This window comes from Hoplias malabaricus, chromosome 4 (genome assembly GCF_029633855.1).
Source record: "Hoplias malabaricus isolate fHopMal1 chromosome 4, fHopMal1.hap1, whole genome shotgun sequence".
NCBI lineage: Eukaryota > Metazoa > Chordata > Actinopteri > Characiformes > Erythrinidae > Hoplias > Hoplias malabaricus.
Genome location: NC_089803.1, coordinates 45022040 through 45037904, shown reverse-complemented (window position 1 = coordinate 45037904; position 15865 = coordinate 45022040). Strand labels below are relative to the sequence as shown.

General features: G+C 41.4%; 1 protein-coding gene across 1 annotated transcript; it reads right to left on the bottom strand.

Moving 5' to 3' along the window:
- Positions 1–7428: 7428 nt before the first annotated feature.
- Positions 7429–8559, bottom strand: LOC136695034 (uncharacterized). The gene has a single exon (XM_066668852.1). It carries the CDS (start codon positions 8557–8559, stop codon positions 7429–7431), a length of 1131 nt encoding a protein of 376 aa, XP_066524949.1.
- Between the last annotated feature and the right edge of the window lie 7306 nt (positions 8560–15865).

The window sequence follows — 15865 nt, the reverse complement described above, 5'->3', positions numbered from 1 at the left end:
AGGGTAACAAATGAGACACAGACGAGGAGGCGGAACAAAGGCGGGACTAGGGCAACAACAAACAGAACCATGTGTTGAGAGCGAGCACATGGCCGGGAAAACAGACATGACAGGACGAGGGCGTGACACATAGAAAGTAATTTATTTGTAGCACTGCAAACATTTTATCAATACTAAATGCATCAATAGAGGTTTAGTGTTTAATGACTGTATTGAAAACAGGGTGCAAATTCTAAGGCTGCTAGTGAAGAAATTATAACTGATCATTAAAAAAGTTTTTAAAGACTTTACATCCCTACTGGTGCATGGGTACCTCTGCAGAGTGACTATTTAATATTTTTTAGCTTTTGGAGCATGTGCAACCCTTAATGAAGTTCACATGCCTATGTGTGTGACTTCCAATTACACAGATGGTTGAAGAGGCTGTTGTTAATGAGGCTTTTGTTATGGAGAAGCGCTCCTCATTCTACACTTCTGTGGTATGTGAACATCCGAGCAAAACACCCCTGACCCCTTGTAGTTCCCCTTCCAATCCTTACTTTCAATTTTATCTGCAAACTTTTTGGCTGATACTCCACTGGCAAAATGGAAATCCACTTTAATTAGGTTACTCAAGTCCAAGGGCATAGATTTATCTTGTCATTGGTGGGGATCTAGAAATCTACCCCCACCCACAATTCACAATTGCCAGTTTTTTTTTTGTTTGTTTGTTTTTTTTGTTTGTTTGTTTTTTGTTTTTTGTTATTTTGTTGTTTTTTTGTAAATGACTGATATACCACATATGCAATTCTATATGCTTTTAAATTATTCAGAATAAAAATGTATAATTAAATTAAAGAATTATATGTTAAATTAATATTAAACTAATGACAGACAAAGAATTTGGCAGTTTGTTGTGTAGTTAATTTCCAAACCATGTTATTCATAGCTACAGACGATTTTAGCCTGCTGTATGTTGTGCGCCAAAGCCTAGCATTGCTATTAACATTATTATAATGGACTCATTTCATTAGCAAACTTGACTTTAAGTGACATACAAGTTTCTTTGAAAAATAGCTTAGAGTCTTGCACAGTCTCTAATATGAGCAAACAGCAACAGCAAATAATTTCTGAAAAACATACAGAAGTACAGATGCCTATGTATATACTAAAAGAAGTAAATGGCATAGTTTTTGTGTTTTATATAAAGAATGTGATGCATAGCGATGTTTGAAAGGTGTTAGGACTGTGTTTTGAGTGTTTTATATGAAGAAGGTGAATAACAACATGATTGAAAAGTGTAAATAACACTGTTTGTTTGTTTTAAATAAATAGTTTTTCTGTGGGGCGGCACGGTGGCGCAGCAGGTAGTGTCACAGTCACACAGCTCCAGGGGCCTGGAGGTTGTGGGTTTCAATTCCCGGGTGACTGCCTGTGAGGAGTTGGTGTGTTCTCCCCGTGTCTGCGTGGGTTTCCTCTGGGTGCTCCGGTTTCCTCCCACAGTCCAAAAACACACGTTGCCAGTGGATTGGCGACTCAAAGAGTGTCCGTGTGTGTGTGTGTGTGTTGCCCTGTGAAGGACTGGCGCCCCCTCCAGGGTGTAGTCCCGCCTTGCGCCCAATGATTCCAGGTCGGCTCTGGACCCACCGCGACCCTGAATTGGACAAGCGGTTACAGATAATGAATGAATGAATGAATGTTTTTCTGTGGCGTATTTGGAACAAAGATATCAAGCTTGGTAGTACACCAATATAAATATAAGCATTTCACTAGTAGGTAGATGCTTTAGTGACATGATGTACACTTGGTTGTGTGTTTTAAATGGATAAAATGGGAAATAAGTGTTTCAAAATGAGTTTTGTTTATAAAACCCAGCCCTAGCTTTAGCTTTGCATAGTTGTTAAAGTGGAAAAGAGTATTCAATAAGTAGTTGGAGAATAACGCAAATAAGACTCTTAAACGGACCGATTTAAGGTGGAATTAAATGCTTGAATACGAAAATTGCAACTAAGAAGCAAGTATCTGTCTCCTAAAATGATATTTATGGTTGAAGGGAAAATTGATAAGTAACACCACCCTTTAAATATTTAAGGTGGATTTGGACAGTCAAGGCTTGTAAATTCAGGGAACTGGCGGCCGCATGTTCACTTTTCTGCGTAGGTAAATATTTTAGTTTAGCTATGGCCCAAGTTCTTAAACTTGTCTCTTGTTTGTTCAGTTTTCCTCAACTTGCAACCTGGTCAAACTTCATGTCTGGGGAGGAAGGGGAGGAGGCAGACAGCTCTCTCCACTCTTTTAAAATTGTATAATAGTTCCGATTTTAAACAATTGGTATCAGTATTACAGATTGCTCCTTTAATGCAACTGTTGATCAGTGTTTACCATCAAAGTTAATTAAGAAAAAAATAATTTTATACTTTGTAAAAATGGACAGACTTCAAAAACTGGTTGAAATTGCATTTTAAGTTCATTTGAGTTAAAGACGCTGAAGGCAATTATCTTTGACAGTGATAAACTGTAGGCCTTATTCAAAGTAAGCCCAGAGCTTTTACCAAGAAAAGAAAATGACTAAAGTTATCATTAGGTCTCACATATGTGAGCACCCAATATGAAGGCTAAATGAAATACTTAAACTTCTCCCCTGTAAAGTGATGTCTGTATTTTGTAATCAAATTAACTAATTACATCTATAATTAAGGGCGGCACGGTGGCGCAGCAGGTAGTGTCACAGTCACACAGCTCCAGGGGCCTGGAGGTTGTGGGTTCGATTGGTTGGTGTGTTCTCCCCGTGTCCGCGTGGGTTTCCTCCGGGTGCTCCGGTTTCCTCCCACAGTCCAAAAACACACGTTGCAGGTGGATTGGCGACTCGAAAGTGTCCGTAGGTGTGAGTGAATGTGTCTGTGTTGCCCTGTGAAGGACTGGCGTCCCCTCCAGGGTGTATTCCCGCCTTGCGCCCGATGATTCCAGGTAGGCTCTGGACCCCCCGCGACCCTAAATTGGATAAGCGGTTACAGATAATGGATGGATGGATCTATAATTAAAATACAAGTTCATACATTGTTGAATGAGAATTATTTCAGTGCTACAACTGCTGGTTACATTAAAATAAATAAATAAAACATCACAAAAGTATAAACTGAAGTTATTCTGAAGTTTTAAATAAATACAAGATTTTCTTGTTTGTTTGTTTTTTTAAACTGAAATAAATAACATAAATAAATAATAATAAATAAAACCCCCTTAAGGGAGCTGTTTCCTCAAGCTGTTCCTGTGTGCTGTATTGTAGGCCGTGAGTGAGGCAGACATTATTTGTGGACAGCCATATCATGTTGAAGAATGCCTTCCTCTGGCCCCAAGAACATTTATACGCTACATGCAGGCAGCTCTCTCTCTTGAAAATCTTGCCATACCTAGACGGCTGGCTGGATTTTGCTTCCTCAGTGGAGCAGGCCACCAGTAATACGTGCACATTACTACACCACGCCCCAGATGCTGGGCCTAACAATCCAACAGGAAAAGAGTCAGCTGTCTCCTTCCCAGACAATACAGTTTATAGGCATTTTAGACTCTGAGTCAATAATGGCCTCCCTGCCCTCGGATCGGGCACAAGCCACCCTGGGGCTAATTCAAAGATTAGGAGCTAGGAGTTTCTTTCAGCCCTTCGACCATGGAGATCCAGGATGGTCCTTGGCTCCAGGGTGGCCATGGGCCGAATTCCCTCACACATAGAGGTGGTGACCAAGGATGCTTCCACAATGGGGTTGGGGGGGTAGTTTGGTGCCACAGATGGGTACAAGGTGTATGGCCAACACGTATAGCCCTAGAGCATATCAACCTCCTCAAGTTGAAAGCAGTACAATTAGCACTGATGCATTTCCTGCCTGTCCTGCAAATTGGAATGTTCTTGTGCGGTCAGACAATTTGTCCACTGTGTACCAAGTGAATCACTGTGCTGGGCGCTTTTGCCGCTGTCGCAGGATCTCTGAGAGTGGGCTTACCCCAGGTTTCTTTCTCTGAGAGCTGCTTACCTACCTGGTGTGTACAACATGATGTCTGGAAGGAGAGATGCAGAGTCTTGTTGGTGGCCCCGCGGTGGCCATATCGGCCTTGGTTTCCTCTTTTTATATCCCTGTTACAAGGCCCTCCATGGGAGCTTCCCTATGGGAGAAACATTCTCTCCCAGTTAAAGGAACAAGTTTGGCACCCTCGGGCAGAATTTCTCCAGCTGTGGGTGTGGCCCTTAAAGCCGTTTCTGAGTTAAATCAGTGTACTCCGGTTAGGTCCACAATTTTGAATGCGTGAGCTTCATCCACTTGGGCTTTGTATGCTGGTGGATGGAAGTTATTTGAGGACTGATATATAAATCAGCAGACTGCTCTTATTTTGTGCACCATAGAATCAGTTCTTTCCTTTCTTCAATCACTACTGGAAGCAGGGAAGTCTCTTTCAATGGCTACATATTTATGTGGCTGCCTTAGCTAGCTACTTGTCCTTAGATGGTGGCTCCTCCCTGGGTTCTCATAAGCTAATTGTGGCCTTCTTAAAAGGGGCAAAGAGGCAGCATCTGCCTCGAGCACTGAGATCACCACCATGGGATCTTCTGTTGGTGTTAGAGATTCTTTGTGGTCCTCCCTTGAACCAGCAGAAGAAGCCATCTGAGATGGTTGTCCTTAAAGACTCCTCCTTGCTTTGTCTACAGTGAGGCGTGTCTGTGAACTTCACACACTTTCTGTCAGCCCCATTTGTCTCCAATGGGGTTTGGATGACTCCTCTGTGACACTGTAGACTAACCCAGCCTTGCTGCCCAAGGTGTTGTCTCCAGAATTTATCAATTAGTCTTTTAATTTGGTAGCAATTACTGAGCAGTCTGATCCCAGAAGACATAGTCTGTGTCCCGTTCGAGCACTGAGACAACTACATTAGTGCTACGGCAGAGATACGCAAGACAAGAACAGCTGTTCGTGTGTTTCTCTGAGGCTAAGCTAGGCTTGTCGCTTTCTAAGCAGTGGCTCACCCAATGTGGAGGTCATCAGGATGGCTTACGAGGATACTAACAGTACCATGCCTGCATTGGTTTCAGCTCACTCTTTTAGGAGTGTTGTAACATCCTGGGCTGCCCTAAAAGTGGTTTCCATTGCCAACAACCACCTGGTGGGCAGCCACCTAGTGGAATTTGTTTTTGCCCATTCTGGCTTGACACTAGACTTCAGTTGCACAACAGATTGTGGTCACCATTGTCTGATTCTCCTGTTCACGATGCACCACAGGACACAGATTTAGATTACAGGAAAGCCAGTCAAGCACATACACATTGTGTTTTCTAAAAACATGTATACTGAAGCCTGGCATTGTCTTGCTGAAATTACCATTGACTTCCCTGATAGCAAGGAGACTGTGGACAATGGTTGGCCCACTGAAGGCAAAGTTGGAGGTCCACTGGTGTGATTAAACAGAATTTTAGACAAAATGCCACATTTTCACATTTTTCCATTCACAGTCCAATTTACAAATTGTTCGTTCATTAGGTTGTTGTTATTCTTTATAAATTAGATTAATATATAATTTTCACAGTCCAGCACAGTGTCAGGCTTATACTCATTATTATACTCAGAGAATAATTTTTTATACATTTTTACTGTAGTAATTTGGAGTAATAGCATTACAAACTTCATAAGAATAACAACACACTTCCAGAAATTGCAGAATGCTGAAGGCCATAAAACTGACTTTAAAATGCTCTTACTCCAAATTCCTACAGTAAAAATGTACGACAATTATTCTCTGGGTACCTTCAAACATGTTCTTCAAAGCTGCAGTGGAATGGTTTGGTAACAGTTTGATTTAACCCTTTGATAGCTCTCACAAATTTGCAATATTGGCAAATTAAAAATTTTTTACTGAAATTTGAAATGCTCTTACTCCAAATTCATACAGTAAAAATGTATTAAAAATTATTCTCTGAGTACCTGAGAACATATTCTTTAAGGCTGCAGTGGAGTGGTCTGGTAACAGTTTGATTTAACCCTTTAATAGGACTCAAAATTTTGCCATATATGCAAATTAAACAAATTTTTTATGAGATTTGAAATAATATTACTCAAAATTCCTACAGTAAAAATGTACGACAATTATTCTCTGGGTACCTTGAAACAAGTTCTTCAAGGCTGCAGTGGAATGGTTTGGTAACAGTTTGATTTAACCCTTTAATAGCACTCAAAATTTGCCATATATGTAAATTCAACATAATTTTTTTATGAGATTTGAAATAATATTACTCCAAATTCCTACAGTAAAAATGTATGAAAATTATTCCCTGGGTACCTCAGAACATGTCCCTCAAAGCTACAGTGAAGTGGTCTGGTAAGAGTTTGATTTAACCATTTTATGGCCTTCAGAATTCTTCAATTTATTAAATTGTGTCGTTATTCTTATGAAGTTTGCAATGCTGTTGCTTCACATTCTTACAGTAAAGATGTATGAACATTATAATCTGGGTACCTGAGAACATGTCCTTCAAGGCTGCAGTGGAATGGTTTGGTAACAGTTTTATTTAACCCTTTAATAGCTCCCAGAATTTTGCAATATTGGAAAATTAAACAATTTTTACTGAATTTTGAAATGCTATTACTCCAAATTACTACAGTAAAAATGTATAAAAATTATTCTCTGGGTACCTGAGAACATGCTCTTCAAGACTGCAGTGGAGTGATCTGGTAGCAGTTTGATTTGACCATTTTATAGAATTTAATATCCACAGAGTTTTTTTGAAGTTTTTTTTCAAGCCTAATTCTTACAGTAAATACACATAAATAATATACCCTGTGTACCTGAGGACATGTTTTTCAATACAACAGTGAGATTTTCTGGTAACAATTAGATTTTTAATTGATTTTTAATGACTGCATTTTCGCGAAGTGCAGATGGCGTGACCGCAGTTTAAAACCAGACCCTTCTCAGACTATCTGCCATAACACGTTAATCTCTGTGGAGCATTTTCAAAATAAAAGTTTGCGAATAACAGTATTCCAGGCAAGCTACATTTTTCTGGTCGCCTATCGTTGGGTTACTTGACATAATCCGTGGTTCTTTGATAACAGAGTGAGGTGTTTCACTATGGGAATCGCCTTGGGCGTGACCAACTACAGAAGCTCCAATTGCATCACGTCTGTCCATGAGAGACAGGTCGACTTGTAATGAGGCTCCGCCTCTGCCCCTTAGCCACAGTCGGCCTCCCTGAAAGGGTTATTCTAGAGAGATTTCCTCCCGTCCCAGTGCAGGGAGGGAAAAGTTGGTGAAACACCTCACTCTGTTATCAAAGAACCAGGGATTACGTCAAGTAACCCAACGTTCTATTTCTAACTTTGCTCGGTGTTTCACTATAGTAGATATAGTCACCTCCCGGACTGCACTCTCCAGACAATAGAAAGAAGGTTCTGGATAAATGTCCCATCAGAATGAATCAGACATACCAGCCTCCAGTACTGCATGTGCTAAAGATGGACCTGAAACATCTAGCCGGTAGAACCGTGCAAACGTGTTCCCTGAGGCCCAGCTCACAGCTGTGCATAAGTCCAGTACTGACACACCCTTAAACAATGCCCAGGATGTTGCCATACCTCTAGTGGAATGGGCTCGTAGACCCTCTGGTGGTTGTGAGCCCTTACATCTATATACCACTGCTATAGCCTCTACAATCCAATGTGACAACCGTTGACGAGACAAGGGTTTTCCTTTATGAGGAGTGGCCCATGATACAAATAGCTGATCATGTCTCCTAAAACCAGCTGTTCTATCTATATACTGACGCAAGGCCCTTACAGGGCACAAGCAGTTAAGTTTCTGATCCTCCACAGTGTTAAAAGGTGGGGGGTGAAAAGCCGCCAGTTCTACTGTCGGGCATCTGTAAGCCGAGCCTATCACTTTTGGCACGAATACAGGATTAGTATGCAGGTGCACCTTAGTGTAGCCTGGGTCAAACTGCAAACATGAAGGGCGGATGGCTAATGCCTGTAATTCACCAACTCGCTTTGCTGTGGTCAGTGCCCAGAGCAAAGCTGTTTTAATGGAAAGAAACTTCAGCCCCACTCCCTCTAAAGGTTCAAAAGGGTGACAACAGAGTCCATCAAGTACCAAGGACAAGTCCCACGGCGGAACCAAAGGTCTGCAGACAGGCCATTTACGACGTGCCCCTTTCATAAACTGAGAGACCAGAGCGTGCTGTCCTGCAGGCTTATCCCCAAAACCCACATGACAAGCTGAAATGGCTGCTAAATATACCTTAATTGTTGAAAAAGCTTTCCCTTTATCCAACAACTCTTGTAAAAAACAGAGAAGCTCTGATACCGAGCACTGAAAAGGAGTGACATTTCTTAGTACACACCAGTTTTCAAAAACTCGCCATTTATGCTCATATAATGTGCGCGTAGAAATAGCCCAGGCGCTTTGAATTGTATCAATGAAAACAGGTGGCAGACCTATCGCATTCAGATTCCACCTCTCACAGGCCAGGCCCAAAGAGCAATCTTGTCTGGGTGGGGATGATATATTTCCCCGTTCGCCTGTGTAGTGTATGTTGGTCATACACCGTGATACCTCTGGGAATATATATATATTTTATAATTTGTTTTATAGCCTTGACCTTATTCAAACTCCTCCAATCTCTGATATTTGACTTAATGAAATTAATTAAAATTTATAATTGGCTTAAGCAATTAAAACATTAATAATTAGTTAAGGATGAATAATAATCATGCTAAATGAGTACTTCAGGATTTTCAGGAAAATAATGAACAAATCGCAAACACTGTGATTTCAAATAATGAGAGTTTTATTAATAAAGAGAAGATTTTTTTTTTATTATTTAATTAACATAGCGTAGCCTTATAATCTCACGGTATCACAGCAGGGCAAACCGATTTTGACCTTAAGGTGGACTAGGCACTACTGTCTTGTGGTTAAATTGTTGCTAACTAAGGTTAATAAATGGTAAATTATAAAGAGGGTTTATTTAGACATTAGCTCCTGGAAAAGGTGTTAAATACGCTAGCTTACTCATTCGCCGTTTCACCGAGCCGTCGCGTCCTGCTGTTTAATCTCCGTGTCCTGGGGTGTTCTCGTCGTTCCCACGTGGTGAGAGACAGGCCCGCTTATGGAGGATCTCTTTCCGGTTGAGTTGAAAACTTTCGATCCCAAGCTGAGCTGTGTCGATCGAGATTTCCCTTCTTTGGATTTTCACAGGCGTGGCTGGTTTCCACCGGAATGGAGCGGCTTTTTCAGAGTATTAGCTAGTCTCGTTGTTCAGTTTTCCAGGAGTAATGTCTTCAGGAATCAGCTTATAACGTTAATATATCTGCTATCGACTAATCAAAAGGTTGATATCTTATTCTGGCCACAAATAAGTTTCACCCGCTTTGATCACTCGTGAGATCACACTTCGATGGGTAATAAAACATAAACAAGATTAAAAGAAAAGAAGATATTCAAATTACTCGACGTATTAGTAAAACTTCATACTCTTAGCTAATTTCGAGACGTCTCTCGTAAGCTTTCAATGAAGTCTCTGAGGTTTTCCTTTGTTTCGTTGTCGTTGTAGAAAAGCGTTTCTTTGTAGTTTCAAAGTTTCTCAGATGTTCTCGCCGTTATTGTTGTCTTTTCTTCTCCGTGAACTGTTTCTTCTCGTCGGCTGAACTCTTCTCTTCTTGGCTGCAGAACTGAACTGAACTTCTGGATACTCTGTCTGAACCTCTGCTTTTTCAAGGCTGGCGCGGTCACGCCTTACCGGGAGGTGTCCTCTTTGTGATTGGACACAAATTCAGTCTCACGTGACTCTCGCGAGGGGGAGAGAGTAGAAGGGGGTTTGAGTCATTGGTTCACAGAGAAAGAATATGAATTTTGCGTATCGAAATTCTTATACCTGTTATCAACATATAACAATGGGTACACTGGACTATTAATATCAAACGCTTACATAAGGTTCCATCTTTACGTCCCATTTATGATGCTAAGCTGGGAAAGAATATTAATTCGTTTTCTCCTATTCAGAGGTAGGATTTCTCTTCATGATAGAAACAATCCACAATATACAACATTTCATTAGGAGATAGGCATTCATCTGAGGGTACAGAAAGTGACATTAATACATTTATTTATACACGAATAATTCAGAGTTCGACTATTTTCCGCTATGGTTTCGGCGACTCCGAGCGAGGCGTAGTTTCGCCAGTGTCCATTTGGGGTCGCTGTTGATCCATGTGTAGGTTGTCGCTTAGATGAGTCAATGGGGTTCAATTCGAGGTCACCCCTTCTGAACATCTGTTGATTCCCGTGGAAGATAACGAGACATTGAGGTGCCACTTTGTCCCAAGCGGGATTATAACCCTTCCTTTTGTTTGAGGTCCCTGTCTCTTAAAAGCATTATAAAAATTGGTTATCTCGACAGTTCCTGTTAGTTAAAAGAGAGAAGGGGGGTGTTGGGGCCATGTGTTACTTTAAAGGGTTCTTTGATGTTTTAGCTTATGTGTGTGCGTGTGTGTGGGGCTTTGCAACCCCGCGGGCACAAACAATCCTGTGGAATGTTGGATGTTGTCACAGACGAAAGGTCCTATTCAGACTGGAAAAGTTTAATTCAAAACTTTTCATTTCTTCATTTCGATCTGGTATTTGGTCTATACTCCACTACACCTGTGACAATAGGTCCCTCCTCAATGGGAGTGGCCAAGGCTGGCCCGCAAGCATTTGAACGATCTCCGCCACCCAATGCTTCGACGGCCAGTGTGGAGCTATTAGAATAAGAGACAGGCCCTGTTCCCTCACCCGCGTCAGTGTGGGAGAAATGAAGCTTAAGGGAGGAAACGCGTAAAGAAGGACGTTTGGCCATGGGTGGGCTAGAGCATCCACACCCAGAGGTGCATTTTCGTCCCACAGGGAAAAATACAGAAGACATTGTGCGTTTTCCTGCGAGGCGAAGAGATCTACGGTTGCCTGTCTGTATCTCTGCCACAACTGAGTCACCACTTGCGGGTCTCCAATCTCCATACAGAGGATTTCCCCTTGACAGAAGATCCGCCCCTCTGTTAAGTATCCCCGGTACATGTGTCGCGCGAATGGACAAAAACCGGGTGGTGCTCCACAGGAGAAGCCTCCGAGCCAGCTTGTGTAGCTGTAGTGAGCGTGTCCCACCCTGGCGGTTTATATAAGCTACCACAGTAGAGTTGTCCGTTTTCAACAAAACATGCTGACCTTGGAGAAAATTCTCGAAGTGTCTCAGTGCCAAGACCACTGCGAGAAGCTCCAGATAATTTATGTGAGCCAGACTGAGCTAGGGGGGCCACAACCCATTCACAGCTCTGCCCATTAGAGTTGCTCCCCAGCCTAGCAAAGACACATCCGTCATTAGGGTTATCCTCATGGACACGCCCCCAAGGGGAATCCCCGTTGTTAAGACAACGGAGTTTCTCCATTGACGGAGAGCCGTCACACAAGCTGCTGTCACTTTGACAGGACGGTAGAGATGACTGCGGGTGCATAACCGCAGTGACGCTACCCACCGTTGAAAATCTCTCATCATGAGAAGTCCCCACTGCACCACTGAAACAACTGAAGCCATGAGTCCCAGCATGCGTAGACAAAGCCGTAACGAGGCCACCTTCCCCAATCGAAAACGGGAAAGACATTGTTCGAATGACGTTACTCTCCTCTCCGACAGCCGAACTCGATAGGAGAGGGAGTTTATAGTCAGGCCTAAGTAATCTGTGCACTGTGAGGGGTCTAGACGACTGGTCAGGTTTATTTTGAACCCCAGATTCTCTAAGTGACTCAACACTGTATTGGAATCTCTGAGCGCTTGATCCCTCGTTCAGGAGCAAACGAGGTAATCGTCTATATAAGAAAAAATCCTAATCCCTTTGTTTCTTAACGGGGCAAGTGCTGCTTCCACACATTTGCTGAATACCCGTGGCGCCAAACACAGCCCGAACGGGACCGTTTGATATTCGTAGGCCTTGCCTTCGAATGCAAACCTGAGATATTTTCTGTGTGCGGCGTAAATATCTATGTGAAAATAAGCATCTGACAGATCGATTGTCACAAACCAATCGTGCTGACGAATCGACTGACATAGCACTTTGTGTGTTAACATCCTGAACCAAAGTTCTACCTTCAAATGTGAGCTTTGTGATTACAAAGATGTTTGCGATATAACCCTGCAGGGCTGAGTGAGGATTCCTTGGATGAAGAGAGAAAGGCAATGAGGGCTGAGATGGATAAAAAGGGTCCAAACATGAGTTGGAGTGAACCTTTTTTTTACGGCGGAAGGAGGTTGTTAAGCAGGAACCTTTGGTTGGTCTGGTTCGAGAATGATGGCCAGCACTGTTCTTGGAGAGTCAGGTGAGTAGTGTGTTTGTTTGCTGTACTTGTGACTCATATTTTACAGCATATTTTTCTTTTTATAGTTTTTGTAGGATTGTTTCACACTGCAAAACCTAGTGTGAACCAATCTAGTTTACTTGTCTAAAATGATACTTTTTTTCCCCAAACAGTTCTAAAATTCTTATAATGCGAAGTCATCAGCTGTTTGGATTATTTATTTATTTACTTTTTTTTTTTTTTTACTTATTTACTTATTAACCAAGAAGCGTACAGCATTGTCCAACCACAGTAATGTTATTTAAAGGCAACAAGTTTTATCGCACACAACACTTGTCATGAAAGCGTCCCAAAAGAGGGCTATATTTTTGGCCTTGGGATGACGGGATGGTTTTAGTCTGGATCCCTGCTTAACTATTATCAACTGAACCAGTGTTTGGCTAGAAATGTACAGGCTCTGTACATAATGACTGATAATCTGTATTCTCTATTGTTTACTCTTCTCTCTCTCTCTCTCTCTCTCTCTAGATATGCAGTGAGTTTCGTAGAATAACTGCCATCAACCTGAAGAGTCAGTTGCATGGTGCATTGGACACGTGCCAAAACTCCTTAAACTGTACAGGAATAGAAGGGCAGCCTTTGGAGGAGATGTCCAGGCCATTCTTGATAATCTAGATGAAAAGGTTTGTTGCTTATTTTAAGCACATTTGTTGCTACTGCATTTCAATATGATTGTGGCATAGGGATTGGAGGCTGAATAGACTACAGGTCATAGTGTGAAGGCTGTATAGTGTTGTAGAATTATTCAATTTTGCCTTCAAATTTATTGCATTCAAAATTATTGTACAGTATTTCTAAGCCACTTTTTTTTTTAAATGATTGCCATTTTTTTCCCCTTTTAGACATCGGTTATATTGAAAACGGTAGAAGCCTATTTACTGAGAGAAAAAAAATAAACAAAAGCATGTGAAGTAGTTTATTTTTGGAGCTGTGAAGTTAGTTAAATTTTTCAAAATTAACTATGAACATGAACTAATTCATTTTCTTTATGTAATTACGTAAAGATGGACTGCAGTAAGAAAACTACTGGGGCAGTGAATAATGCAGGTGGGCAGGGAAAAAAGCAGATAGGAGGTTAAATTAATTTATTTAGATGAGATCTTTAGCATCAGTTGTAGCAGAATCGTTTGTAAAACCATTTGTACTATAACCTGATAATCTTTTACATTTGAAGTTCTGTAGTTAATGAATTTGCATGCATAAACAGTTTAGTTTTTCATTCAATATTTTTATAGAAAATATATTGAAGAGAACAGAACAATCTCTATCTGTTTAATTATAGAGCTGGAATTCAACAAGGAGTACAACTGAGGTGACTACACTTGAGTGTTCTTTCACTACACTGCACGTCCTGAAGATCCCTGTTCTCCAGGCTGCCAGAGATGAGGATATGGCTGATATTTCCATCATTGTTGAGGTCAGTGAGGTATTGACAAAGCGTGACAACACAGCAGAGGCTTGCAAACTGTTGATCAAACTGATGTGTGCCAGGAATAAGTGTCAAATCTGTACTATTGTTATATGGCCTTAGGATAGTATATTTTTAAAGAAAGGTCTGAATTTAAATGGCAGTTCTTAGGGTGTAAAACCAATTGGTTTTTTTTGTTTGTTTTTTTTTAAACGGTATTTGATTTTTAATTGAATTTAGGAAATCATGACACTGCCGATTTCAAATTTCAATGCCAGTTACAAATATATTTTCTATGTATTGATTTTATGTACTATTTGTATACATTGCAATTGCTGTATGTTTCCATTGTTTAAAGGTTTTCATATGTTGTCATTGTGGTGGTACCCTCAATTGTACATATATGTACATTAAATTAGGGAACATGATTATATTATAGGGTGGCACGGTGGCGCAGCAGGTAGTGTCGCAGTCACACAGCTCCAGGGACCTGAAGGTTGTGGGTTCGATTCCCGCTCCGGGTGACTGTCTGTGAGAAGTTGGTGTGTTGTCCGCGTGGGTTTCAGTTTCCTCCCACAGTACAAAAAAAAAAACACACGTTGCAGGTGGATTGGCGATTCGAAAGTGTCCGTAGGTGTGAATGTGTGTGTCTGTGTTGCCCTGTGAAGGACTGGCGTCCCCTCCAGGGTGTATTCCTGCCTTGCGCCCGATGATTCCAGGTAGGTTTGGACCCCCCGCGACCCTAAATTGGATAAGCGGTTACAGATAATGGATGGATGGATTATATTATAATTGTAGATTTTAAAATGTGTTGATTTCATACACCCTGTTTCATCTTTTATTATTATTTTATTATGTTTTTTTGTTATATGAGATTTCCATAATGAAATTCTACAAACGTGTCTTCCACCGGAGAAGAGAATGCAATGTACCTTTAAGTAACAAAACTGGACTTTTAAACACTTGTACCTTTCAGTGACCAATAATGTACTTTTTCTTTTTTCTGAGAGTGTAAGTAATTTAATAAAGCAATAATTTCACCATAAACCTCATTGTACCCTTTTCTGAGGGAAGGGAAGGGAGGGGTGTGTGTGTGCGTGCGTGCGTAAGGCGTATAGAGAAAAACTATTAAAACCAATAATGAGCCAGATCTGGGCCGAGTCTGTCACTAATGTCGTGCTTCTGGCTCAAACTCGGCCATGGTCCGGTTATCGCGATTTAGTTATGGCTTGCCGGACTAGGACCGAGTCATTTGAGCCGCGCCTCAGCCACAACACTCGGCCGAGTCTGGGCCGAGAGTTTCCCAGACTCGGGCCAGAACTATAGGTCCACTCTACGGCCGTACATCACGGCCGAGACAATGCCCGAGTGTTTTTGTTCCGGCGTGCGTGATTCGGCCCGAGTGTGGGCCGATACAATTTTGCTAGCTGGGGACAGGCTTATTATTAAATAAATGCGCATTTCTCCAGATTCGTTGCGCCCAACCTGCACTACCTACACGCCCCACACTATGAGAAACGCTGCAGTAGAGTTCGTTACTGTAATGCTCAAGAAGCTATAGTATAATTTGGCGGAAGGATTTACTAATTTCATAAACATTCTGACACCACTTTCGTTTATATATTTCAAGATTTGTTACCCGAACTGTTGTATAAAAGCAATAGAACACTCGAGGTCGTGTGTTATCATATGTGTAGGGACTCTCTTTGTTAGGAGTAGCCGCTGCCACCACCTTTGATAAGCCAGGAAGGTCTGGACACAATTTAATTATAACCCCAACAATGACGCACAACCAGACGAGGTCCGATTAATATGAAGCAATCTTTTATTTTGCACAACACCATAAAATACCTCCCTATATTTGACCTAATCCTCCTCTACAGCTACTCCAGGAAGTCATCAAAAGTGGACCAAAACTACACTCTTGTCTAGTGATCATCACAACTATAATCCACCCCAAAAGTGATATCAATCCACACACATCCTTGTAAACCCTACGTTTCTATAAAAGAAAAGAATACTACACACAGCAAAGATAAATAGTTTAGACTGCCC